Source organism: Lithobates pipiens, unplaced genomic scaffold, assembly GCF_037356315.1.
Source record: "Lithobates pipiens isolate NorthernLeopardFrog02 unplaced genomic scaffold, aLitPip1_a1.2 Scaffold_52, whole genome shotgun sequence".
NCBI classification, from domain to species: domain Eukaryota; kingdom Metazoa; phylum Chordata; class Amphibia; order Anura; family Ranidae; genus Lithobates; species Lithobates pipiens.
Window position 1 is genome coordinate 223,379 of NW_027507875.1, and position 27,965 is coordinate 251,343.

The 27,965-nt window shown below is 43.7% G+C and overlaps 1 protein-coding gene across 2 annotated transcripts in view; it reads left to right on the forward strand.

Moving 5' to 3' along the window:
- Positions 1-27,965, forward strand: part of TBC1D22B (TBC1 domain family member 22B) — a 496,720-nt gene that overhangs the window by 191,214 nt on the left and 277,541 nt on the right. For both annotated transcript variants that reach the window (XM_077467354.1, XM_077467355.1), the window contains exon 5: positions 19,165-19,230. In XM_077467354.1, coding sequence (XP_077323480.1) covers positions 19,165-19,230 — 66 coding nt within the window. The remainder of the gene's footprint in view (positions 1-19,164; positions 19,231-27,965) is intronic.

The following is a 27,965-nucleotide window of genomic DNA, read 5'->3' on the forward strand; positions in this document are numbered from 1 at the left end:
CCTCACCCTTATGCTGGAGGAACTGCAGACACAAGGGTCATCTCTTCCATATGTTTTGTGAATGTCCCAGCTTAACCAGCCTCTAGAACAGGGGTAGGGAACCTCGGCTCTCCAGCTGTTTTGAAACTACACGTCCCATGAGACATTACAAGACCCTGACAATCACAGGCATGACTCCCAGAGGCAGAGACATGATGGGATTTGTAGTTTCAAAACAGCTGGAGAGCCAAGGTTCCCTACCCCTGCTCTAGAACCAAATATTAAAGCTTGTCTCATCCCTTACGGGAATAATTGCACCCCCCTAACCCAATACTAGCCAATACTGGCTATGCTACACGTTGAACTAGAGAACTTTCTGTACAAAATAAGAGGTGGTATCTTGCATTCTATTAGTTGCATGGTCCTTGATACTCCACAATTGGAAAAACACCCTTACAGTTAACTTATAGTTAACCGGCAACTCTTATGTACACTTTGAAAGTTGACATTACCCAAAATGGATCCACAACATTCCAAAAGGCCAATTCTGTTGTCTTAGACAGAACTGTACTTGAGACACTGATTATGTAGAACTTAGTACCAACTTAAAATGGACATTTCTCGAAAAACAGTACCCATAAAGTCTGGTCGAAGAAACATGAACAGTACCTTTTGAGGAAAACATCCAAAAACTAGCAAACCCCCAGTAGACTGCTCCACCAGTTTTATAACTACTTTCCACTCTAAACATAAAAATATGGAAAGGATACTGTCTAACCATTGGGTCATCCTGCATCAGGACCCACATCTAAAAACCATGCTCCCTCCACATCCCAGAGTCACTTATCGTAGAGCCCCCAACATAAAGAACAAATTGCCCCAAGCAAATAAAAGCCTACTGTCACTTCACCATGTGTACCAATTTTAATTCCCATAGTGGGCATGTACCAATACCACAAAACACTATGTAAGACTTGTAAATTCGTACAGCATGGTCAAAAATCTTTCAGTACTAAGGGTAAAACATATCCTCTAAAGGAATTTTGCAATTGCTCATCTGACTATGTTGTCTATGGCCTCATTTTCTCTAATGGGCTAATCTACGTGGGACGTACTATCCGAGCCCTCAGGCAAAGATTTGGTGAACGTAGACTGTTCATTGAGGGTGGCACAGACCCACACAGTGTCCCAAGACATTTTGCAGAAGTCCACCATAAATCCACCATGGGACTCAGTGTGTCAGAGCAACCTATTGGATATATAGTTTAGATGCCCTCTCACCAGGGGGTATCAATGAAAGCATAGAAATAGTCACCATCCTCTAATTTTATATACCCAACTACACTATTGCCTTATTTAGACAGAGTTCACACCCATACTAGATTTACCACCACCTTGTTTAGATTCACTCACAATTTACCTTACTTATTATCCCATCCTATTATATTACAGCATATTTATTTTTGTCATCTATTTTGTTCTATCTAATTTTTAGGTTGGTGTTCCTTCTTTTTCTTATGGGGTGGGCGGGTACCCTTAAGTATGGTGATCCCTTGACACCCCCCCCCCCCCCATAAACCCCTAATACACCTAATTTTGTCTCCTTTTTCTTTCATTTCTTCTTTTCTTTTCCCTTTCTCCCCCCCTTTTCGCCTTTATTCTCACCTTGTATTCTGAAGACCCTTATTTATTCTCTGTGTTCTGGAGTTGGATACATACCCACCCAAATAAATATCTCATATCCTATTTATTCATCTTCCACCCCACCTACACTACAACCTTTCTACCCATCCTCCATTTTTTTGCTTTCTGCACAAATTTACTTATTTATCAATTTGCATATCATTCCCTGTATATACAATCCCACTAGTGGCTCCTCCTTAAAACACTCCATCCCGCATGTTACCATTATTATTCATATACCCACTATACATTCATTTATTGTTGTTCGAAAATTCCCCTGGTACATTACCACGTACAGTAACATGTATTGTTACTCGGTCATTTCTCCATGACCAATCATTACATTCCACTTTGCATAACAGTGTAGGCACCACACTTTATTTTATCTTTTTTTCTTTCCTCCCCTTCTTTTTCTATGTTTTCCCTTATGTCATTTTCAGTGTTGTTTAAATTGGTTTTGGCTCATATGTTCTTGCCACATGTTTTAATATTTGTTTAATTTTTGTTATGCAATTTGCCACATATCTGTGATCTAATCATGTTTCCCCTTTAACTGTTTATTCTGTTTCCGTTTGCCCCAAGAACGGATCCAGCTATGTATTTTATATCGCCGGTTGTGTGTTATCACAGAGCTTCGACCAACCACTATTCGCCTTTTTAAGTTGGCCGCTTCCCCCTCCATCTGTATAGTGCTATATTGTTAGCCTCCGAGTCCCATCCCTCCAGCTTGATGAAAGAGCACAGCTGCCACATCATTCGCAACTAGAACGCTAATGAAACGCGTCGCATACCAGTGACGTCATCCGCTCTCATCGAGAACCATCTCCGCCTCAAGCCTCGAGTGCATCTTAACCACGGCCGACCGGTCACCATCCAGCAGTGTTTGAAACAAGCAGAGAGCTGAGTAGCGCCCCTCCAGCAGACATGGACTGACTACATTGATGATACCCCCATGTTGAGACCATGCTCGTTTTAACCACTCAAATGAGTTGCCTATTAATGTATCTACATGAAATTTTGTAAAATTTCGACACCGAGGTGCCTCTTCCTTCTGTTTTCTTGAAACTTAAAACTGTGGGGCATTCAGTGCTCCTAGTGCTTTCTACCATTTACTTGTATATTGGTCTATGATATTCCACCCATAATCCCATAGTGAAAAATAATTCTACCCATATCAGAAATGGGTAAATAGGTTCCTAGGTATGTTTATGATATTCCACCCATAATCCTCCTGTAGAAGAATAATTATATTCATATTCTTAAGGGGAAAAAAAGGCTAAAAATGTTATGTGGGATGTGTGTTTACATTAAGAAAAGTATATATTCCTTTTTGTATGTGCAGCTATGATATTCCGTCCATAATCCACATGCAGCAAAAGAACACCACATTCTTATGAGAAATGCATCAATGTTTTCCTTTTTTTTCGTGTTTACCTATATTCTTTATTTTTAAATATTGATTTCCAGATTTCGAATAAAATAGTTAAAATGTAGTGTTTTACACATACCGTACATGTACTGCATGAAAACAGTAATCTAGTCCTAGAAATATTGTATGTTGAGTATTTTTTGATTACTTCTGTATAGTTATGATTCTGTTGTATAGCTGCCTATATATCAGAAAGTGAACATTAGCATCTACTTCTTGCAACATTGCATCAAGCACTGCATAAAAGAACAACCTATTTTGAGTCATTACCATATGTGTGTGTATAAAGTGTACTGCCACCTAGTGAGAGTTCTGAGTATTGCAGCCAACAATCCAATCATCCCAATATGCAGTTTAGTACATTTTACGGTAAATCAAAATCCTACTTTCTTCCTTTACAAATCCAAAAATAATTATTTTGTATTTTACAGATCTGGCTAGATTATATCATGAAATACAAAAACCCAGACTAATGTGCTCTTCCACTAGAAACGTATCTAATTGAAGTGGAATTTTGATACAAGTGCCCACACTGAAAGCCTGGGTCAGTTTAACTTATACCTTCCACTGTATAAGCTAACACACTGCCCAGAGAAATTACACAAAGAAGTTCCAAACAGTGATGTAAGCAACTCAGCTAAAATAAACAGTTACTTAACTTGATAGGGTAACGAGTAATCTCACTGATTACTCTTCCCCTCATGGTAACACCGTTCCCATTACTTGGGCGGTGTTACCGCAATTCCGTCCACCTGGTCCCGGGCGGTAGATGTGACTAGCGAAGGAAGTGAATGTTGCCAACTCCATCTGTGAAATTGACACCTCGCAAGCCCCGTCGCCTGTGGATTTAAAGGGTAACCCCTATGCCGAAAAAATGGCGTGGGGGTCCCCCCAAAGTCCACAGCAGACCCTTATCCGAGCATGCAGCCTGGCCGGTCAGGAAAGGGGGCGGGGACGAGCGAACCCCCCCCCCTGAACCGTACTAGGCCGCATGCCCTCAACATGGGGGGGTGCTTTAGGGAAGGGGGGCCCTGCGGCCGCCCCACCCCAAAGCACCTTGTCCCCATATTGATGAGGACAAGGGCCTCTTCCCGACAACCCTGGCCATTGGTGGTCGGGGGGTTTATCAGAATCTGGAAGTCCCCTTCTTCCGACTTTGGGGGTCTTCTCTCCGGGCTCCTCCGCTATCTTCTGCTCTTTTACCGCTAGCTCTTTTACTAGCGGAGGAGCCCGGCTTCATCGTCACCGCCCGGGGGGGTCGTCTTCTGACTTCGGGGGTCTTGTCCCACTATTTGCTTCTTCTGCCAGGCCTCCGCTATCTTACAGCTTTTACTAGCGTTGGCCTGGTCTTGTGGCCGCTGCCTTCTTTTTTTCTTCCTTCCGATGTTGACACTACGCTCTCTCTGGCCATAATGGCAGGGGCGCGTTGTGCGGCGACTTATATAAGCATAAGGAGTGGGGTCACCGGGTGATGTCACATGGTGACCCCGTCCCTTATGATGTCACAGTCCCGGGGGATGCCATTAACCGCTTCCCAACCGCCCTATAGCAGTACTACTGTTATAGGGCAGCAGCTGTGCGCGGGATCACGTGTATTTACCTGATGCGGGTGGGGGCGTGCCGCAGGCACGCTTCTGCAGTGATCACACACAATGGAAGCCCAGTGGCAGGTACCGCAGACTCGATCGAGCAGAGAGGTAAAACGGCGGTCTGCCTATGTAAACAAGGCAGATCGCCGTTCAGACAGGAGGGAAGACATGGATCCTGTGGTCCTGCAAAGAACTAGGATCCATGTCTTCCCCTAGTTTTAAAAGCACCTCCCACAATTTATAAAAACATAGGCTAGGCACACAGTTAAACCTTTGATTGCTCCTGATGTTAACCCCTTCTCAGCCAGTGTCATTAGTACAGTAGTATAAAAAGATAAACCGTGCTGAGTAAACTAAATGAACAAAGGGCAGCAGCTCAGCCGTGAGATACAGTGAGTAAAAAAGGAAAGAGGAGCTGCGCTTTTAGGAACTAAATATGAGTTAACATGGTGAACCTAAATACCAAAATGAAGAAAAAAGGAAATTACACCAGAAAATTTGGAAGGTGCAAATCTGTGACTCACTCTTCAAAGTAAATGAATTGCTTTTCAGATCCCTCTATTGATGTCAGTGACTCAGAAACATGGCAAATCTCTCCACCACATAGATTTCAAGCTTAACAGACGGCAAATCCGGCTGGCTAATGTAAAATGCCCGTCTCTCCGGGTTTGTGTCAACACAGTGACGTCAGCACATCCCTCCTCCCCGTGCGTTTCTTCACAATATGACATCGTCCTGGGTTACGGGTGGTGCGTTGACTCACCGCTTAAATAACATATACAATTGGAACCACACTTCGATGTGGGCCTCAGGCGAGCTGACCCTAAAATCCCCATATTGGAAAAGGGAAACCCTAACTGGTAGATAAAATACTAAGATTATGAATCTCTATTAATCAAAGGTCTCATCCTCCCTCTAAAATTCTAATAAACACAATGGGACTACAGAATAGAGAAGGTGTTCTTATGTACCATACTTAATAAAATAAACTCTAGCATATTTTATGCATATGGTGTTTCCATTAAACGGAAATCTACAAAAAGACCAAAAGGAGTCACCAGTATCCAATGCGCACTCCTAGCATGCCTCTATACTGCCACCAGTGGTCGGCGAATAGAACACCCAAACAGATTATATTTAATTCAAAATTGGATGCAGAAATAAGCTTAATATGTTAGGCTGTGTGTTTGTTTGTAAACCATATATAATGGCAATACCACCCATCTCGCAAATAGTAAAAAAAAATTAGGGTGGTCACAGGGTGGTGGAGAGAACACACTTATTTGGGCCTCAGCAGCACCCAATGGTCAACAAAAAATAGGGAATTCATATAATTTAATAAAAAACTCCCTTGACCTCTTTCCGACCAGCCACCGTCATATTTTGGCAAGTTGGCTCCCCTGTGCAAACCGCCGTAGGCGTATGTTTGTTGCTTTAAGAGCTATAGAGAGTGTGCATGAACAGTGATCTCTCTATGTAAACAGATTCCTGTGCTGTCAGGGAAGTAGAGAGGCATTCTCTACTGTCCAATTTGTCCCCTGCAATGTCGCAGTCCCACTAACAATCGCTGATCACCACCATTACTAGTAAAAAAAAAAAATATTAATAAATGTAGCGGACCCCACTTAGATGGGTGATTAGTATGGGTTTTCTTGTAAGTAGATGTAGGTAAATTTGGCTGGGCCTGGTTCTTCTTCTTTTTTTTTTTCCCTGAGCCTGGTTGCTTATTTGGGGATGGGAGTGCTAGTGTAGAGTGGGGTGTGGCCGCCTACACTTAGACTCAGGGATACCTTCTCTGCTGGAAGGTGGGCAGGACTGGACAGAGGAAGGACTGAGGTCTGAGTGGCAGGAAACCCATGTGAGAGAAAGGACTAATGGTTAATTTCTTTGGTCAATGGGTGTCTATCATATAAAAGGGGGGGTCACATGCTGTCAGGGCTGGCTTAGCCCTTTCTTCTCTGGGCTGGCTGCTTAGCTGTCGGCTAATTGCCAGCTCCCATCTCTCTCCACAGTTACCAGCTGTTCCTGATCATGCTCGTTTGACCTGCCTACTTAAAGCTGTCCAGCTCACTTCATCTCTGCCTTCGCCTTGGTCACATCACAGGAAACCATCTCCTGCAGTTCTGTTTAAAGACTGGCTTGCTGAAATCCCTTCTGGAGGAACATCAACCACGTAGAGATTTAACAGAGACCGGGCGTCCCATACTGGGGTACACCGGACATCAGAGGAGGAAGTAGGAGTAAAGCAGACGGAGAAAACTGGGAATCGGCTTTCTGTGAGTAACATGGACCATTGATTGGGAGTGAGCAAAGGGAGTGCAACCCAGTAGTGCTATTCGGGGAACACGCTGTGCGTCAAAGGACTGCAGTGATACACAAATTCCAGGACTTGACAGAGGGATGACAGCAAGGGTCCCATAGGAAATAGGCAGTGTGGCCTGTGACGTTGTAGTCTAACTCAACACATTATTCAGAGTGATGCTGGTCAGTCCATATTGGATTTGTTAAGTTCTAACTGAGCAAAAGTTAAGCACAGGAGGAAGTCACCAGGAGTGAATTGTAACGTGCTAATATGATAAAATAATGGGGCATCTAATATTATCAGCTTCGGCATATATTGATTTACCCCAGAATTATTAACCTTAAAGTCTGGTTTGTGAAACTGCATGGGACAGGAAAATAACAGGGCTAAATGACAGTTACATCAAAAAAATAAATGGCATAAATATATCCCGTATTTTGTAGACGATATAACCTTTGCGCAAACCAATCCAATATATGCTTATTACAATATTTTCGGTTAAAAAAAAATTAGAAGTATTACATATACATATTACATCTACATATGGTATTACATATACATATTGGCCTAAACTGAAGAAGATTTTTTTTTTTTTTTTTTAGATTTATTACAGAAAAAAGTAAAAAATATTGGGTCATACAATTGTCACACTTTTTTTGTTTATAGTGAAAAAAAAATAAAAAACCGCAGAGGTGATCAACTATCACCAAAAGAAAGTGTTATTTGTGGGGAAAAGGGACATCAATTTTGTTTGTGTACAGCTTTACATAACCACGTAATTGTCAGTTAAAGCGATGCAGTGCCATATCGCAAAAAAAGGGCCTGGTCATTAAGGGGGGAAATCTTCTGGGTCTGAATGGTTAATGTGTCACAACGACCCCCAATGGACAACATCTAAATAGCAAGATATAATTTGGTGCTTATTATGGTTGGGTCTCCATCCTAAACCACAAATTAAATTTGGTAAAATGAGTGAACACTTTAACTGCCACTCGAGATTCACGAGTTTACATACACACAATAAATAAGACAAAAAATGACCCTACTCAAAAAAGACATTAACATCAATGTCAACGTTCAAGCCATATGTTTTAACACTATGAATCCATGACATTTCTTATTTGGAGGTTTCTCTTACCAAAGCGCTACCCCTCCAATGGGGCCTAAATTTTTCTACTCCCAAAAAAATCGTATTAGTAGGATTTCTATTATGTGCCAACAAATAGTGTTTGGACACAGACTGGTTCTTAAAGCCCTTTAAAATGTTAGTTATATGTTCATTGAGTCAAGCTTGTAACATGCTTAGTATGGCCCACATACTGTAGCCCACATGGACATTGAATAAGGTAAACCTCTCCTGTGGTGGCGCATGTAATAAAGGGTTTCATTTCAAACTCCACTGATGTACTTGTGGAGATGAATTTGGTGCTTCTCCTTGACGTATAACCACATTTCCTACCTTTGGTGTAGAGGATGCCTTTTAATTTAAAAGACTCTTGGCATGTTATCAATCTATTATCTGAGTATACACCTAAGGCAGGGATGTGGTTAGTGACAGCAGACGTCACTTTGTTATACACAATTATAGCACTTGATTTGGGTTTGCCAGTATAGAGGAGTAGCTATGGGAGCTAAATATGCTCCCAGTCTTGCCAACCTCTTTATGGCCCGATGGGAGGACATCCTCCTCCTGTGGAATGGCAATAGTTCTGATTTGACTCAGTTTATCAGCTCTTTGAACATCAATACGAGAGGGATACACTTGACTCATGAAGCAAGCCTTACAGAGATGGACTTCCTAGGTCGTAAAATTGCTGTTAGAGGTGACATATTTGTCCACAGACAGAAATACTTATATCCTGATTAACAGTTGTCATCATAGTTCCTGGTTGATTTCTGTTCCCAAGAGCCAGTAGAGCCCAGTTAAATTAATTGTCCAGAGGCTTCAACATTTCTGATCCAAGCTGACACGCTTACTGAGACGTTTCTTGAAAAGGGTTATTTTAATGAGTCCTTGCGGACCACTCTTAATCAGTCACCCAAATGAACAGGGAGGATTTACTTAAAGAGAAATCCCTGCTAGAATGAAATAATACAGACTTGGTTATATATATTAAATACAGTTACATTTACTACCACTTTTTCTGTTCAGCATCATATTAAGCATGTTATTTACAAACATTGGCGAATTCTGGGTAATGATAGGGTGCTGAATACTGTTTTGCCCACAAAACCTCAAATGGTCTATAGGGGAACTCCCTCAGAATTAGAATAGCCACCAATGTTTTCGATCCTCCGGTTAAAAACGTTTTTTTTTTTTTCTAGAGCCTTACAGGCTTTTACCAATGTAGGAAATGCTGAGTACATCAAGTAGAAACACCAAATTTTTCTCAAGTACATCAGCGGAGTTTGAAATGAAACCATTTATTACATGCTCCACCACAGGTGTGGTTTACCTCATTCAAGTCTGTGCAGACTAAATTATGCGGGCCGAGCTAAGTGTCCATTGCATGTTCGTTTCAATGAACATACAGTGCCTTGAGAAAGTATTTGCCCCCCTTGAACTTTTCAACCTTTTGCCACATTTCAGGCTTCAAACCTAAAGATATAAAATTTTAATTTTTTTGTGAAGAATCACCAACAAGTGGGACACAATTGTGAAGTGGAACGAAATCTATTGGATCATTTAAACTTTTTTAGCAAATAAAAAACTGAAAAGTGGTGCGTGCAAAATTATTCGGCCCCTTTACTTTCAGTGCAGCAAACTCACTCCAGAAGTTCAGCGAGGATCTCTGAATGATCCAATGTTGTCCTAAATGACTGATGGTGATAAATAGAATCCACCTGTGTGTAATCAAGTCTCTGTATAAATGCCCCTGCTCTGTGATAGTCTCAGGGTTCTGTTGAAAGCGCAGAGAGCATCATGAAGACCAAGGAACACACCAGGCAGGTCCATAATACTGTTGTGGAGAAGTTTAAAGCTGGATTTGGATACAAAAAGATTTCCCAAGCTTTAAACCTCCCAAGGAGCACTGTGCAAGCGATCATTTTGAAATGGAAGGAGTATCAGACCACTGCAAATCTACCAAGACCTGGCCATCCCTCTAAACTTTCAGCTCAGACAAGGAGAAGACTGATCAGAGATGCAGCCAAGAGGCCCATGATCACTCTGGATGAACTGCAGAGAACTACAGCTGAGGTGGGAGAGTCTGTCCATAGGACAACAATCGGTCGTACACTGCACAAATCTGGCCTTTATGGAAGAGTGGCAAGAAGAAAGCCATTGCTCAAAGATATCCATAAAAAGTCTTGTCCAAAGTTTGCCACAAGCCACCTGGGAGACACACCAAACATGTGGAAGAAGGTGCTCTGGTCAGATGAAACCAAAATCGAACTTTTTGCCCACAATGCAAAACGATATGTTTGGCGTAAAAGCAACACAGCTCATCACCCTCAACACACCATCCCCACTGTCAAACATGGTGGTGGCAGCATCATGGTTTGGGCCTGCTTTTCTTCAGCAGGGACAGGGAAGATGGTTAAAATTGAGGGGAAGATGGATGCAGCCTAATACAGGACCATTCTGGATGAAAACCTGTTGGAGTCTGCAAAAGACCTGAAACTGGGACGGAGATTTATCTTCCAACAAGACAATGATCCCAAACATACAGCAAAATCTACAAAGAAATGGTTCACAAATAAACGTATCCAGGTGTTAGAATGGCCAAGTCAAAGTCCAGACCTGAATCCAATCGAGAATCTGTGGAAAGAGCTGAAAACTGCTGTTCACAAACGCTCTCCATCCAACCTCACTGAGCTCGAGCTGTTTTGCAAGGAAGAATGGGCAAGAATTTCAGTTTCTCGATGTGCAAAACTGATAGAGACATACCCCAAGCGACTTGCAGCTGTAATTGCAGCAAAAGGTGGCTCTACAAAGTATTAACGCAAGGGGGCCGAATAATTTTGCACGCCCCACTTTTCATTTTTTTATTAGTTAAAAAGTTTCAAAAATCCAATAGATTTCGTTCCACTTCACAATTGTGTCCCACTTGTTGGTGATTCTTCATAAAAAATAAAAATTGTATATCTTTATGTTTGAAGCCTGAAATGTGGCAAAAGGTTGAAAAGTTCAAGGGGGCCGAATACTTTTGCAAGGCACTGTATAATTAACATTTTAAAGGGCTTTAAGAAACCGTGTTCAAACGCTATTGGCACATAAAAAATCCAGCTAATACGACTTTTGGGGATAGATAAATTTAGCCCCCACTGGCTCTTCGGTAAGAGAAATCTCCAAATTAGAAATGTCATGGATTTATAGGGTTAAAAACATATCTTCCATTTTTTTTTTGTCTTATATATTGCGTGTATGTAAACGCTTTTTGAATCTCGGGTGGCAGGTAAAGTGTTAACTCTTCTTTCCAATTTTATTTTGTCATAGTTACATAGTAAGGTTGAATAAAGACACCAGTTCATCCATTTCAACCTGGGTGAGTGTCTACAATTGTCCCTATCCCTGTACATTGTGTCTCATTAAGGTGCTCATCTGGTTGTATTTGATCATGCTATATACAAAAAAAGCGCAACAATTTTGAAAGAAACCCAATATTTTTTTCCTTTTTTGCTATATTAAATATCCCCCCCCCCCGTATAAATGTCACTGGTAGGGAAAGGGGTTAACACTAGGGAGCGATCAAGGAGTTAAGTGTTCAGGGGGGGGGGGGGATATACTGATGGGGAGTAGATAGATTGCTGTTCCTGATCACTTGGAACAGGAGATCTCTCTCTACTTCCCTGACAGATTGGGGATCTGTCTGTTTATATTGACAGGTCCCCATTCTGGCTCTCTGAGGAGTGATCGCGTGCGTGCCCCCTATAGCTGTTAAAGGGGCCGACGTACACCTATGGTGGTTTGCGCAGGGGAGCCAACCTGCCGCAGTATAATGATGGTGGCTGGTCGGCAAGAGGTTAATGGAGTTTTTCATTTAATTATATTCATTTCCTATTTTTTGTTGACCCTTGGGTGTCACTGTGGCCCAAGTAAGTCTGTTGTCTCCTGATAGGTTTACCTTAATCGGTGTAGAATAACCACCGTCCTTTTTTTTTTTTTTTTTTTTTTTTTTTTTTTTTTTGTATTTGCGAGATGGATGATCTCGCCATTATATGTGGTTTATGCACACACCCTAACAAATTAAGATGATTTCTGCATCCAGCTATGAATTATAATCTGGGTGGTGTTCTATTTGCTGACCACTGGTGACTCCATTTTTATTTTTTATAGATTTCCGTTTAGCATATTGTATGCATATGTTTTCATTAGAGTTTATTTTGTTAAGTATAGTACATAGGAACTCATTCAATATTCTAACACAATGGGACAACAGATGAGGATGAGACCTTTGACTAACCACTTAAGCCCCGGACCGTTTTGCTGGCTTAAGACCAGAGCACTGTTTGCAATTCGCAAACTGCGTCACTTTAACTGACAATTGTGTGATCGTGTGACGTGGCTCCCAAACAAAATTGATGTCCTTTTTTTCCCACAAATAGAGCTTTCTTTTGGTGGTATTTGATCACCCCTGCAGTTTTTATTTATTTTCTTACATCAGGGGACACAGAGCCATAGTAATTACTATGTGGGTTAAATATCGGACCAACAGGGGCTGGACACTGGCATGCCCCTAAGGCATGTACTTCCCCTATATAACCCCTCCCATTACTGGTAGTCCTCAGTTTTTCCGCCAGTGTCTAAGGTGTTGGACACGAGTAAAGATGTACTATACTGAGCTCCACAGGCAGTAATCCTTGATGAGAGCCAGCTATGCTGACCGGATTTGTTCTGATGTCTTTGTAATGGGCTAAATGAATGGTACCCGGGCCTCGTGATCTGAAGAAACACGGTTTTGCTTGCGAATGCTTCTCTTTGCGAGCTGGGCCATGGGGTCCAGTACTTTTTGGTAGTAAGGCCATAAAGTTTTACTGGCAGGGTGCTGTCGCAGGTCCAGGATTGTGGGTTGCCTGGTTCCTGAAGGTTTCCTTTAAGGTCTCGGAGCCTACCATGAAAGGTGAAGATTGGGTTTTTATCTCTGATAAAACCCTGCTGCGAGGATAAGGTAAGAGATCAGGGGTGTCTGATCTCTTCCTGCACCCCCAAATTGGCGTTTTTCCTCTCCAGGGACATGTCAGAGCATCTGCCTTGTTTTTTTTTTTTTTGAAAAAAAAAAAGTTTAAAAAAAAGGGCAGACCGCGGCTGTTCAAAAAGCGGAGGATTTAACCCCCCCCCCCCCCACCATGCTTCAAATGCCACTCACGCGTGAAAATGCTCTCCTTTTGAAAAAGGAAGAGGGGGCTGTATTCCGCGTGGGGGTCATGGCTAACGGCGTCAGACGCCGGCCACACGTCCAGGAAGTCTTTAAAGTGCTGTGATTGAAGCTGTTGCCTGGCGGTGGAGGGACAGAGCAGAGAGGTTGGCTGGATCAGGTTGGTGACACAGGCATTTGCCTTTTGACACATTGTACTGTAAGAAGCTAGGATTGATCGCTATTGTGCTGTACTATAGCCTAGCAAGTTTACATTATTTTGCTGGTAGTGCCCCTGCTTTGTGCTGTAAGCTATGAGTGGCAAAGGGACCAGGAACTCCTAAAGGTTTTAAGGGGTCAATGGTTACACAACAAACTAAAAACCCTTTCCAAAAGAATGTCATCCTCCCCTGAGAGGGATACGGTTAGTCAGATTAAGCTGTCAATCGTAGAACACTTCAGTCCCTGTATATATCATACAAACAGATTTTTTTTCTTCTACCATTTAAAAATTTGAAAGATTTATGCTATGATGTCTCTCCATAGTAGGACTAAACATAGCAGATTCCCATCTAGTCCTCAGGGCCCTTTTGTTGAGGTACAGGAGGCTGGAGATCAGTTAGATCTTCCCAAATATTGGGAGATACTTATTTTTCCTCTTCAGAGGATCCTAACAGGGAGGGAGTAGCCTCACAAGTCAGGTGCTTGTCTACTCCCTTAACCCTTTTGTTGCCTGCAGCACAGGCTCTTGAGGTATCAACCTCCTAATAAGGTTCATTTGAACCTCTCCCACCTGGGGATGTGTTTTTCCTATTAATGCATAGCTTATGTATTCTGAATAGGAACATTTCTATGAAGAACTGGGGAGTTCCAGAAATTAATGCTGCAATCACCTCAGTGAGCAGAGTCTCACATGTCCAGTGGATAATGCACTGATGTTTAAGGATCCAGCTAATTAAAGTTGGAACTTTCTTTTAAAGACAAGATGTCTCTTGCAGTTCTTGCTGCAATTGGTGAAGTCCTTTAACGTCTGCTCCACCATTTTGGTTAAGGAAGTTTGTGGAGATACCTGAGATTCTGCCTGATTAGCAGGCCCGGCAATGGGCTGGTGTATCTGGCACACTGTCTCACAGTAGATGCTATGAAAGACTATCGTTTAAGCCTCATGGCTTATGCTTGGACTAGTGCATTCTCACAGAATTCTGTGGCTGAAATATTAATCAGCCAAAGCACCACGTGAAAGCTCTTAGCCAGTTTCTTTCCCTTCCTGGGGTATGGCTATTTAAAGTGGATAAGTACATCCAAAAGGGTAAAGCTCTCTTTACCAGTAAAAGGAGGTTCAAACCTTTCTTCTTTTTATCGTGCTGCCTCTCCTATGCCTGGGGCAACTGCCTCTAGGCAGTCTCGACGGTCTCAGTCGTCAGGTTCAAGAGTCCCCAAGGGCAGCACCAGGTTCTTGAAAGCAGAATGCTTAAAGCCTTCTCATGAAGGAGCACCCCCACTCGTTTGGGTGAGGGGAAAGGTCCTGCGATTCTCAGGATCAGGCAGGAACAGTGTCAAGGGCAGAGGGATTTCTGCATTTTTTTTTCCCTAGGTTACGACTAGAGTTCCGAGAGCCCGGCTGGCTCAGTCGGCTTTTGATCTGAGGGTCCGGGGTTTAGGTCCGTCTCCTCGAAGGATGTTCCTAAGGGTCCAGAGAAAAAAAGTTTCTCTCTGGCCTCTGGATCAGCTGTTATCCCAGTCAGTGATATCAGAAGGTTCCCTTAGTGGAACAGGGTTTTTTTGGCTCAAACCTTTTAAGGTTCCAGAACCAGAGGTAAGAATCTCGAAGATCTGAATCAGCACTTAAACATCCGGTCCTTTCATAATTCGATCGGCTGTGTCCATCCTGCAAAGAGGGAAGTTGCATATTGCCATGTGCCAAAGTTTCAGCGGTTTGAAATATAAAATTATTTTTTGCGTTGTGGCCCTGCCTGATGTACATCAAAGAAAAGGATTTTACAGGTAAGCTGTTTTAAAAATCCTATTTTTTTGCGCTATAAACAAAAAGAGCGACAATGTTGAAAAAAAACGCATTATTTTTTACGTTTTGCTATAATATCCCCAAAAAATGTATACATTTTTTTAGTTTTTTCCCCTCAGTTTAGGCTGATATGTATTCTACATATTTTTGGTAAAAAAAAAAACCTGCAATAAGCGTTTGATTAGTTTCCACAAAAGTTATAGGGTTTACAAAATAGGGGATAGTTTTATGGCATTTTTAATATATATATTTTTTTTACTAGTAATGGTGGCGCTCAGCGATTTTTATCGGGACTGCGACATTATGGAGGACATATCGGACATTTTTTACACATTTTTGGGACCATTGTCATTTATATAGCAATCAGTGCTATACAAATGCACCGATTAATGTGTGACACTGGCAGTGAAGGGTTTAACCACTAGGGGGCAGTGTAGGGGTGAAGTGTGTCCTGGGGCGTGTTTCTAACTGTGTGGGGGTGTGGCTGTGTGTGAAACGTCACTGATCTCTGCTCCGATCACTGGGAGCAGAGATCCGTGACACTGTTACTAGGCAGAATGGGGAAATACTTGTTTACATTAGCATCTCCCTGTTCTTCCTCCCAGTGAGGTGATCGTGAGTATAACCGCGGTGATCGAGTCCGTGGGACTCGCGGAGGTCTGGCCGGCGCACGCCTGCGGCGCGCAAGCGATGGTACGGCGGCGAATTTAAATGGACACACCTGTACGCCCATTTGCCTGTCTGTGCCATTCTGCCGACGTACATCAGCGTGCGCCGGTTGGGAAGTGGTTATAGTGCAAAAAATAAACACAGAGGTGATCGTATACCACCAAAAGAACTCTCTATTTGTGGGGGAAAAGGGGACATCAAATTTATTTGGATACAGCATCTCATGACTGTGCAATTGTCCGTTAAAATAACGCTGTCATGGCTTGGTCGTGAAGGGGGCTAAATCTTCAGGAGGTCAAGTGGTTAAAGGGCCCCCCCTTCCTTGTGATGGCACATTCCATCAAAGCGATTAGTGCCTCCTGGGTGTTTGAACATCAGGTGTCTGTCTCAAGTTTGCAAGGTAGCAACCTGGTCTTCCATGCACACTGTTGCAAAGGTCTAAAAAGTTGATGTTTTGGCATCCTTGATGGTAGCTTTGGCTGCAAAGTTTTGTAGGTTGCTGTATGAGGTTTTCATGGGCCCCTTTGGGGCAATTCTGGCATTAGCCTGTTGCCTGATTGCTTCTTTTTTGTCCACCCCTTGTTTTTTTGCCACTGCTTTGGGACATCCCTGTCTGTTATGGATATCAAGAGGAGAGTTGCTGTCCATCAGTTAACGCAAGAGAGAACAAGGATTTTTGTGCTCTCTGTAAAATCCTTTTCTCTGAGTTCATTGATGGACACAGCGCCCACTGTTTTTACTTCTGTCACTGCTATTTTATGAACTAGTGACGTATGCCGTGAGGGGGGACTGCCCATAGGAAGTGGTGAGGTTTTTTTTTTTTGGAGGGGGGGGGGGGGGGGAATTTTCCTTTATGTAGTAAAAGCAATTAGAACTGTAAACATGACAAATGGAGAGGTTGATTCTCCCTTATGGGGGCACAGACAGCAATAAAAATATGTAAAATACTAAAATCTCCACTCCATCCAAAACTAGAAAAAAGGTTGACCTATAGTTATACTTTAAAGTGCTTGTTAACCCACTGCAATACATTTTGTCTTATGCCCTCTGTGCCATAGTGAATAGTGTCCCTGTGCCTGTGTTATGTAAAAAATCTTCCAGTCTGTAACTATACGAGCTCCGCTCCTGGTACTGCTACGAGCAGACAAGTAGTGAGGGGAGGGGGGGCAGAAGAGACAGACTGACACAAGAGAGCAGGGCCGCAGATGACGGAATCACATTAATGGACCATGGTGTCAGGGCTTAGCAACCCTGATTATCGTGGCCAGTTTGCAGAGGGGAGGGCATAACCAGACAGAATTAGCCAGGTCTTTTAGATGTTACAGGTGGCCAAATGACAAGCACTGTGCTGTATAACCTGCGTTAAGGGAACAGGACTCTGTTTTTGTTAACCCAAAAAAAAAAAAAATGCTTTAAGCTTTTGATGAAATCTGGTTCCTTTGGTGCAGAAGGGGACAAACTGCAACAAACAGTCCTCATAACACCAGCAAAGCTGGTGAGACGGTTCTTGACAGCAACCTTTTTTACCCAGAGTGCCATCTCTGTTCATCAGAGGTGCTTTCAAGTGGCACCCCTGATGACAACATACCACATATATGCAGTGTCAGTGAAAATCTTTTCTCCCATTTTAAAATAAATTGTCAGATATATATATTCACATTTCCCAAATCGTCTTCCAGGACATCCCATAAGATATAGCATCTCCTCCAAGAGGAACAGGAAACGCGTCACGGTACACTTTAAAAGGAAGTCCCTTTGCTTAACTGGTCAGTTTTTGTTACCCCTGGATGGAGGAGATGCATCACCCGGAACCTGGGTGAGGAAAACCTCTGTCCTTCTGGCTATCCTTTTCTTAGACCCACACCTTACCTTCCTGGCTCCAGTGGGAGCAGCTAGTAGGTTTTTCTGCTAAATTGCCCTCCAAAACCATTCCTCAGTATGGGAAGGAGCTAGTTTGGGTCACTTTCTCCTGTGCCTAGGGAAGGCCATGTCTGGAAGTGGCATACTCCCTAGACAGGGTCTGGCACAGGCAGTGGGAGTTCCCAGTCTAAGTGTCTGAGTGCGTGCACTATATGAGACTTTTTGGAGGGGGCTCACTCAGTAGCTGGGTTTGGGTTTGTGGCCTGTCTGTGTTCCTGTTTGACCAGATGATGCAGGGGCATTAATCCCTTTCAGGCATCGGAGGCTCTGTTTCCAACCATCATTGTCTGTGAAGGGGAAGGGCCTTTAATAGCGTTTCCTTCAAGCACAGGCTGTCAGTTCGCTACAGGTGGCGAAGCTAATACTGCATTTTTGGATTCTTCAATGCAGCCTATAGCTCAGGCAGATGCAGGATATCATCTTGTTTGTTATGCGTCTTTTTCCATGGTAAAAACTGAGGCGAAAAATGAATTTAATACAGTTGCCTTCTGGTTGTCACTAGTAACTAACTTCCTTTGATCAGCCTTTAAGGGGCCAATATGCTCTGACTTTGCTTTTTTTACTATTATATGTAAAAACATTTTTGGGATTCTTTTTACTCTCCTCTGCATCTTCTGTGCTGGAATATTTACGGTGTGTGTGTATATATGTGTATATATATGTATATGTGTGTATGTATGTATGTATGTATGTATGTGTATATATATATATATATATATATATATATATATATATATATATATATATATTTTATTTATTTTTTTTCCCCTTAATATGCTTTTTTATATTTGAATTTGGCCACCCAGGTTTAGCCTTGATACATGATGGAGATTCTTCTCCTTTATCCTTTATGTGACAGTGCTCGGCCTAGCGATTGGCCACTCGGACCGAGCACTGTATCGTAAATTAGGTTATGTGCTTTTTTTATACCCAGAATTATTGTGTATTTTTGAAGAGGGACCTGTGGAGGAAAGAGTGGTGGAGGAATGCTGTTAAGGTAAATGTAAATTGGTTGGAAGGTTCTCACTTTGCTTTTAATGCAATATGATAGTCTCTTTATGCAATAATGTTAAGTTATTCTCTCAGGCAGCTCAGCTAACCATATTTTCCTCTCCCAAAGCACTTGCTGTTACACATTAGAATGGCTACCAAGTCACTGCTTGGAGTAAAGGGCAGGTGTATCTGAGCTGCTTGAATGAACCACTTTAATGACCTCAGCGTGTGAACGTCAGGTTTTAAAGACTTTTTGTTTAATTTTACTTTTATAATTTTAGATTCACATTGACATCCCTCGGACAAATCCCCTAATTCCACTATTTCAGCAGCCATTAGTTCAAGAGGTAAGTGTATCTACGGTCAAAATGTAATAATTTTCTCCTTTGCACAATGTATTTCAACTTTGTGTAGCCTACTCCTATTAACTCTTTTTTGCTTCCAGAGCCGATTTTTTTTTTTTTTTTTTGTTTGGTTGTTTTTGCACACGGTAAAATTATTTTGGGCTTTAAGATTACACAAAACCCACAAATATTATATATTTTCTGAAAAAGCAGATACCCTAGAGCAGGAGTGTCAAACTGGTGAAAAAAGGAAAAAATACTGCACTCCTACCTAACTAATAAAGTAAAAAAATATAGCAGCAAGCTACTATGTGTGATGCACACAAAAACACAGTGAAATAAGAAAAGGTAGCTATGCTGACAGCGATAACCCTTGTTGTTAAACCAGAAGAAAAAAATATATATTCAAATAATTGAATAGATTAAGTAAATATATAAACAATCAAGTGTGAAATGCCCACAACCAATATTGTGTAAATACATAAAGATTGAATAAAATATCAATGAAAATTAATACTGTATAACTTGAGTGATAATAAAAAAGTTCAAATATTAGTCCAAATAATAAGTGAATGTGATGAATTCATGCAATCTTCCGTCACCAATAAGTGATGACCGCCATAAAGAATGCACGCTTACCAGAGGCAAGCATCAACCAGCTTGCAATCAACACCCAACAGGGTCCCAATGGCAGATCCCTTGTTAACAATTCAAAGGACAGCAGGTCAGGGGGACACACCCCCAATAGTTAGCCGAGGAGACTCCTAACTGTAAGACAATAGTCACTCAGAAAGAAAAGCAAAAGGGACTTCCCATAGTGTAAACCTGATAAACCTCTTTAATGTATAATATTATAAAAATATGTATAATGAATAAAAACACTTACAAACACAAGATAAGAACAGCATGTATACCGGCCGGCAAGCAGCTGCCGTTCGCTCAGGATCCCAACGTGCTCGCGCCAGCACGTTCTAGCCACCCAATGCGCATTTCGTCATAGGATGATGTCTTCTGGGGGATGTGCTGACACTATGGGAAGTCCCTTTTGCTTTTCTTTCTGAGTGACCATTGTCTTACGATTGGGGGTGTGTATCCCTGACCTACTGTCCTTTGAATTGTTGACACGAGATCTGCCATTGGGACCCTGTCGGGTGTTGATTGCAAGCTGGTTGATGCTTGCCTCTGGTAAGCGTGCATTCTTTATGGTGGTCAACTCTTATTGGTGATGGAAGATTGCATGAATTCATCACATTCACTTATTATTTGGACTAATATTTGAACTTTTTTATTATCACTCAAGATATATATTTTTATTAATTTTCATTGATATTTTATTCACTCTTTATTTACACAATATTAGTTGTGGGCATTTCACGCTTGATTGTTTATATATTTGACCACTGGGCACTTAAACCCCATTCCTAAAAAGACCAATTTTCAGCTTTTGGTGCTCTCACACTTTGACAATTACTCAGTCATGCAACACTGTACCCATATGAAATGTTTGTCCTTTTTTTCACACAAATAGAGCTTTCTTTTGGTGGTATTTAATCACTGCTGTTTTTTTTGGGCTATAAATCAAAAAAGACAGAAAATTTGGTACAAAAAAAAAAATTCTTTCTGTTAAAATTTATTGCCAGAGTGTTGGCAGAGTATTACACAGTGTTAGCAGAGTATTGCACAGCGATGCAGAGTATTGGCATAGAGCAGCGCTGTGGGCACTACGCATCCAGCCCACAGCTCTGCTGCCATCTCTCCCCTCTCACTGTACCGATCGGTACAGAGAGGGGAGGGAGGAATCGGCGTCATGACGTGATGCTGGTTTGTTTACAAGTGATCGCTCAGTCATTTGACGGAGCAATCACGTGGTAAACGGCCGCTATCTGCTGCCGTTTACCATGATGCGCCGGGTCCTCTGGACCCAGCGGTCATGGATGTTCCCGGGTGCGCGCCCCAGGGGTCACGTGGGAGCAAGATTCTGTGAGGACATCCCATGGATGTCCACCCAGAATAAGCCGACCGCTCTGTAGCCGTCTTTCGGCTGCATGCCCGGTCAGCATGTGGTTAATCTATTAAATTATTTGAATATATTTTTCCCCTAATCTTTCAGGACAGCCACCTGAGAGACCTTGGCTCCTCCCCTCTGTAGGAAACACCTGCGCGAGCCTTCCATAAATTTCCTCCTCCCCTGCTGGCTCCTCGGTTACTTGTGTTTCCTCCAGGAGGGAAACACCAGGGAACCAAGTCAGGAGGCTCATGCAAAATGTCCTTTAAAAGTAGCAGAGGCTCCTTGGGCAAACCAGAAAACAGACTGACCTGTAAAAAATTTCACACCCGCATCCCTGAGTGCAGATGGAGGTCAGGGGGGCTCCTGTTCAGCTCCGAGCATGGAGCAAGGAGGTACATGGCTGGCTGTCTCATACCCCCAGCAGCGTGTAGCACTCAGTGCAAATCACGCTGAGTATTGGGAACGGCCGTGGCGGGTGACGTCACGTCTGGCAAAGGTGGCGTGTACTTCCAGGTTCGCAGCTTCCGGTTTCCAGCTGCGAATCATGGAGAGGAGCCACATATGCTGTAGAGACAGCGGAGGCTCCGGTGATGACACGCAGAAAGAAGGGACCAGACTGCTCCAGCAGAGACCAGCTCTAGCCATATCAAGGTAAGGGGAACCTTGGGTGGAGCTCCCCTGCCCTAACCCACCCCCCCCCCCCACCCCCCCACCCCTCAAGGGTACATGGAAAAGGGAGGTAGGCAAGGTCCCTTCAGTGTCAGAGGGTGGTTCATGGGGCCCTTGGTGCGGTAAGCCCACATGAAAGGCACTGTGCACCTGCAATTTTGCAGGGAAGGTTACGGTCGTATTAATGCAGGATTTTCTTTGTCTTTCAGAAAACAGATTAAACCAGGCCCTCTCACAACTCAAACAGGAGGTGCCCTTCTTGTAAAAACACACTTAAAGATTCCTGGGGGAAAGCATTGTGTAAGGAATGTATTAATAAATCAGTGCAAGAACATTCCACTGAGCAGGGCAGTGATTTAGCAGTGTCTGTCAAAGAACTATCCAGTACCTTTTGAATCATTTAAAACCTTCTTTCAAGGGTTTCTGATCCCACAGCTGCACACTGCTCCTCCTTCAGTACAACCAGCACTACCAAAGACACAAGCCCTACCCTCCACTAGTGCAAATTCTTCAGTAGCCCCTAGGGAGGAGGCAGAAGATGAGCCTGACAGCGCAGCGTCTGGCTCCCAAGAGTCAGAGGGTGAGGCACTGGAAGGGGATTCCAGAAAACCCTTGCAATACAAACTCTTTAGACAAGGTAGACCAGCTTTTGGGGGCCATTCATACCACGTTAGGTATACAAACTTGAAAAGAAACCTTTATCCCTACAGGATCAAATGTTCCTATTAAAAATATGAGATCAAAGGCAGGAGTCGCTGGATACGCAGGTATTAATACCAGCAAAGGTAAAAAAGACCCTATGGTGGTGGAGAAGAGCAGAAAATATAAGCAACGGATGGCTATGGATCCTACCCATTTCCTGAATTCTAACCACAGACGCAAGTGGCATAGGGTGGGGAGCACATTTAGACTCCCAGATAACACAAGGGACTTGGGGAAAGGATGAGGTCGTCCAACTGGAAGGAGTTGAAGGCAGTATGGTTTGCGCTTCAGACCTTCCATAAAGAGTTGAGAGGACATCATGTACAGATCAGATCAGACAACTCGTCAGTAATCACCTATATAAGCAGACAGGGAAACCAGAAGCCGAGCTCTGTGGTCTTTAGCAGAAGAAAGCTTGAAATGGGGAGAGAAAAACATACTCTCCTTTTCGGCAGTCCACTTAAAAGGGGATTTAAACAAAGTGGCAGATTTCCTCAGCAGGAAGAAAGAGAAGGAGATTGGATTCTAAAACAAGAGGTATTCGACCAGATTACACAAACATGGGGAATACCTCAGGTAGACTTATTTTCTTCAAAGGAAAGTTCCAGCATTCTATTCTCTGAGAAGAGAGGATAGAGCGCTCGGAGTGGACGCGTTGGCACAGAAGTGGGAATTCAGCAGATGTTATGCCTTTCCCCCACCAGTGTTACTACCAGCAGTAATAAGAAAATTGCGTACAGAGAACACATCACTAATTCTCATAGCATCTCACTGGCCCAGGAGACCGTGGTTCTCTATGCTCAAAGAACTCACCATAGAGCCCCCTTGGTTGATTCTAGTTCAGGAGGATCTACTATCCTAGGGCCCAGTGTACTGTCCCCAGGTAGAAAGGTGGAAATTAGCCACCTAGTATCTGAGGAGCAGCTGCTAAAAGCAAAAGGGTTCTCAAGCAGTTTAATAGAAACACTGCTGAAAAGCAGGAAGGTTGAGACACGTAATATCTACCAAAGAGTATGGAAATGTTTTAGCAGATGGTGCACAGAAAACTTCAAAACTCAAAGCTCTCATTTAGGGCCGGAAGCTGAAGAGGGAAGACGCGTTGGAGAGGAGCTCCGCTAGCACCTTACACCATCCACCGCCATCCTCCCTCGAGGCTCATTTTGAAGACCCCAGGGCCATCCATCCTCGCTGCAGGACACATCCGCCCTGGGCTGGGGCCGTTTTTGGCTGGCTGCGACGCTCCGGACCGGCCCGCGGCTGCGGACTCAGCATCAGGCCGGCTGCCGCCATCTTGCGGCCTGCCGTATCTCCGCAACCGCCGGACGGCGGAATCCTGCCTGGACAGTAGCTGTTTCAACATCACACAGCCTGCGGGATACCCCCGCTCGTGGACGGGAGCTTGTAATCTACCGGAGGGGTAATCGGTGCACAAGACATTCAGGTGAGCTCCAGCGGCCATCTTGCTACACCCTGGGCCAGCCGAAGGTCTCCCTTCTGAGTCTCATACAACCCCAGTGTTACTGATTCCTGGGCAAAAGACATAATCCTCCGCCACAGCGGGAATTGGGCATTCCAAGCAGGAATTTTTAACTGCCCCACAGCCACCTCCCCGCTCTGGAACTGGGATCTCGGCCTAGCCGGCGGCCATCTTGGAACTCTCATACACCCAAAGGCCTTCCTTTGCCCTTCTCCCTCTCTGGTCCGATCTGGTCTGATATCTATATTGGGGCCACGTTCCGGGTCTCCTAAGTTGACAGCCATGTAATCATTCTACATTGACCTTTGCCACCTTCCTATGCTCCCCCACAATGTACAACTACTGCCTTCACAAGGGGGGCGACGCATGTAACTAATATATACCTAGTCCCAGCGCCTCATGGTGAACTACGGGCCAAAGCACCTGCCTCGGTCTCCGGATCTGTGACCCTCACAGACTCTAGACCGCTTCCTAAGCAGGTCAACATCCCCGTCCCTGTCTCCGGGTACTTCCACATACGCGCAGGTAGCCTCCCAATCAACAGTACAAGCCAGCCCCCAGACCCGACTGGCAACCATCCAGACATAATGTCTGCCCCCGTGACAGTAGAGGTACTGGACGACAAATTGCGCGTTCTCCTGCAAGACCTAACCAGCAATGTTTCTAAAGAAATGGGAAAACTTGCACACGAGCTGCGGGGGGGAACTTGCTCAAATAGGTGAACGGACAGATGTCCTCGAAACCAAATTCGATGACTTGATACAGTATGTGCACGTTTTGGAAGACCATGCCGTCTTGAAACAATCTGTCTCTCAGCTTCAGTCCAAACAGGAAGACCTGGAGAACAAGGAACGCCGTCAAAATCTATGCATCAGCGGGGTCCCTGAGGCTGTCAGCGAAGGTGAGATCAGACTGTATCTACTCAGTCTCTTCAATGTCCAGATATAGACTGGAGACTGGATAGAGCGCACAGATCCTTAGCCCCAAAACCCCCTGCCGGAGCCAGCCCCAGAGGCATCATAGTACGCTTTCATTACTACGATAGCAAAGAAGCTTTGACAGTGGCCACTCGCAATAAATCTCGGCTGAAATTCAAGGGGGCCAAGATTCAAATTTTCAGTGACTTATCTCCAATCACCCTTGCTAAACGTCGCAGCTTCCGCCCTGTGACTACGCACCTACAGAACCACCAGTTCCCGTATCGATGGGGTTTCCCCTTTCGGCTAAAGATGGGATCCAATACTCCGTGAGAGACCTCCAGGTAAGTGAAGCATTTATCTGCAACCTGGGTCTACTGCCGCTACCTAACGAAGATCCCACTCCACCCCGGACGACTCCCAGACCCACGTCTATTCCAGACCGGATTTGGACCCCTGCCCGGCAGAAGGCGCAAAAACCCTTTTCCACACCTCAACGAAGACCATTCCCCAGACTTCCTCCTTGAAGAGACCTTCCACTTTTTACACCTGGTCAGATCCGGCTTCGGCCCTTATGTCACCATGTTCTCCCTAATTGAGGGAGTTTATACCCATATTCAGGGGGTTATTTTTTTTTCTTTGGGACTATAGTATAATTTCTCTGCTACTTTTTACTGTTAATGGAAGGTGGCGGGGGTCGTTCCAGATGTGCTGGATTCCCTGATGTGCCTCCCTCTGTTCCACGGCTGTCGACTCCTGGGTGGTTTTTACCCCCTAGGCTCTTTTTCTACAGTTTTTTGGTTTGTTTTTCCTTTTTTTTAGGCCTTTTTTTGGCCTGTTTTTAATTTTTGGCTAGTTTTGGTCGCATTATTTCTCACTCTCTAATCGCATTGTTGTTATATGCTATTACTTGATTTCCTTCCCAAGGATACACCACGGAGCCCAGTACCTATTTGGTTTGTACGGGTATTTCTGGCTAATGTTTGTTTATTACGGTTACCTTGAGCTAAAGCTATTTTATAAATGATGACCTTAAGGGTCCTTACTTACAATGTTAAGGGCTTGAACTCTATTCACAAGCGTTGGTTAGCTCTGAAGGAGTTCAAATCCTCAGCTGCAGACGTGGTCCTAGTCCAGGAGACCCATTTCCGCCCAGGGGGCTCTCTTAAATTTGCTGCCAAACATTTTCCAATCTCCTTCATGGCTTCTGACCCCTCTGGTAAAGCAAGGGTCGCAATCCTGATTAAAAAAATCATGTCCGCTGCGGATAAAATCTTAATTTATTGACCCGCAGGGTAGATACATTCTCCTGGACTGTGACTACCTCTCTCACTCTCTTACTGTGATCAATGTTTATGCTCCCAATTCGGGTCAGATTCAATTCCTCACTGAAGTCCTTGGGAGCCTGGGCACATACGCTCAGCCCTTTATGATTATCGGAGGGGACTTTAATATGACCATGTCCTCTAGAAGGGACAGACAAACTTTGTTCGCTAACCCCTCCTCTAAAGTGGAACGTCAAACTACTGCATTTCGCAAACTCATTAGGTCTCACAACTTACTGGATATTTGGAGGATTAAACACCCTACACACAGGCAATTTTCTTTTTACTCTCCCCCTCACAAAATGTACTCCAGGCTAGACTATATCTTTGTTACGGCCCCCCTACTAACGTCTGCAGTAGCGTCCGAATTAAATCCCATGACGTGGTCAGACCATGCCTCTGTTCAACTTGATCTTACACTTTCCTCCTCCACACCTAGAACCTGTCACTGGAGACTTAATGACTTTCTCCTACGCGATCCGGTCACTGAAACCCATTTATCCCAAAATGTAACCTAATTTTTCCAACTGAACGAAGGGTCTGTGCGTGACGTGTCCACCCTATGGGAGGCATATAAGGCTTTTTTCAGAGGCGTGTGTATTTCAGCCGGCTCCCGCCTTAAGCGAGATTCGACGGCACAGAGATTAGACATTATCTCACAACTGCGAAAAGCAGAAGGTCTGCTCTTGGCTTCTCCTACAGTGACACGTCTGCGCACAGTGACCTCTTTACGTGAACGGTTGAAGTCCTTAGATATGCATAAATGCTCTAAAGCCCTACTTTGGGCAAAACAGAAGTTTTATGAGTTCGCCAATAAGCCCCACAGGATGCTGGTGAATAAGCTCAAACCCCGCCCGTTTCATTCCTATCCTGAACTCCTTATTCAGGCAGATGGCACTCCAACTCATTGCCCCTTAACAATGTTTAAAGTTTTCGGTGCATTTTATACAAAAACGTGTAATTGCCTAGCCTCAGATCCCAAATATTTGTTTTCTCAGGAGAATTTTGATTCTTTCTGTGCCTCTTTAAAACTACCCTTGTTGTCATCATCCCAAGTTGACTCCCTCAATGCAACTATCATGCCAGAAGAGCTAGCGGCAGTTGTGAAAGAACTGCCCTCCCATAAATCCCCGGGTCCCGATGGGCTACCCTATCTCTATTATAAAACTTTCCTTCCGATCCTGAGTCCTCATTTACTGAACCTTTTTACTTCTCTACAGAAAGGAATTAAACCCCACCCCCAGTTTTTACATGCACATATCACAGTTATCCCGAAGCCGGGCATATCCCCCACCCTACCGGACAACTATAGACCCATAGCTTTACTCAACTCCGATTATAAGATCTTTACAAAAATTTTAGCCAGCAGATTCTCCTCTATGATTCCTACCCTGGTCCATAATGATCAGGTGGGGTTTGTCCTGGGAAGACGGGCGGGTGACAACACTAGACGCACCATTGACCTTATAGACCTGCTCGACAAAACATCTCGCCCTGCCATTATCTTGAGCTTAGATGCGCAAAAAGCATTCGACAGGCTTGGATGGCCTTACATGTTTGCCACGCTTAAGCGTTTTGGTTTCTCTGGTTCCCTTATATCGGCCCTACAGGCTCTATATTCTCTTCCCACATCCCAGGTT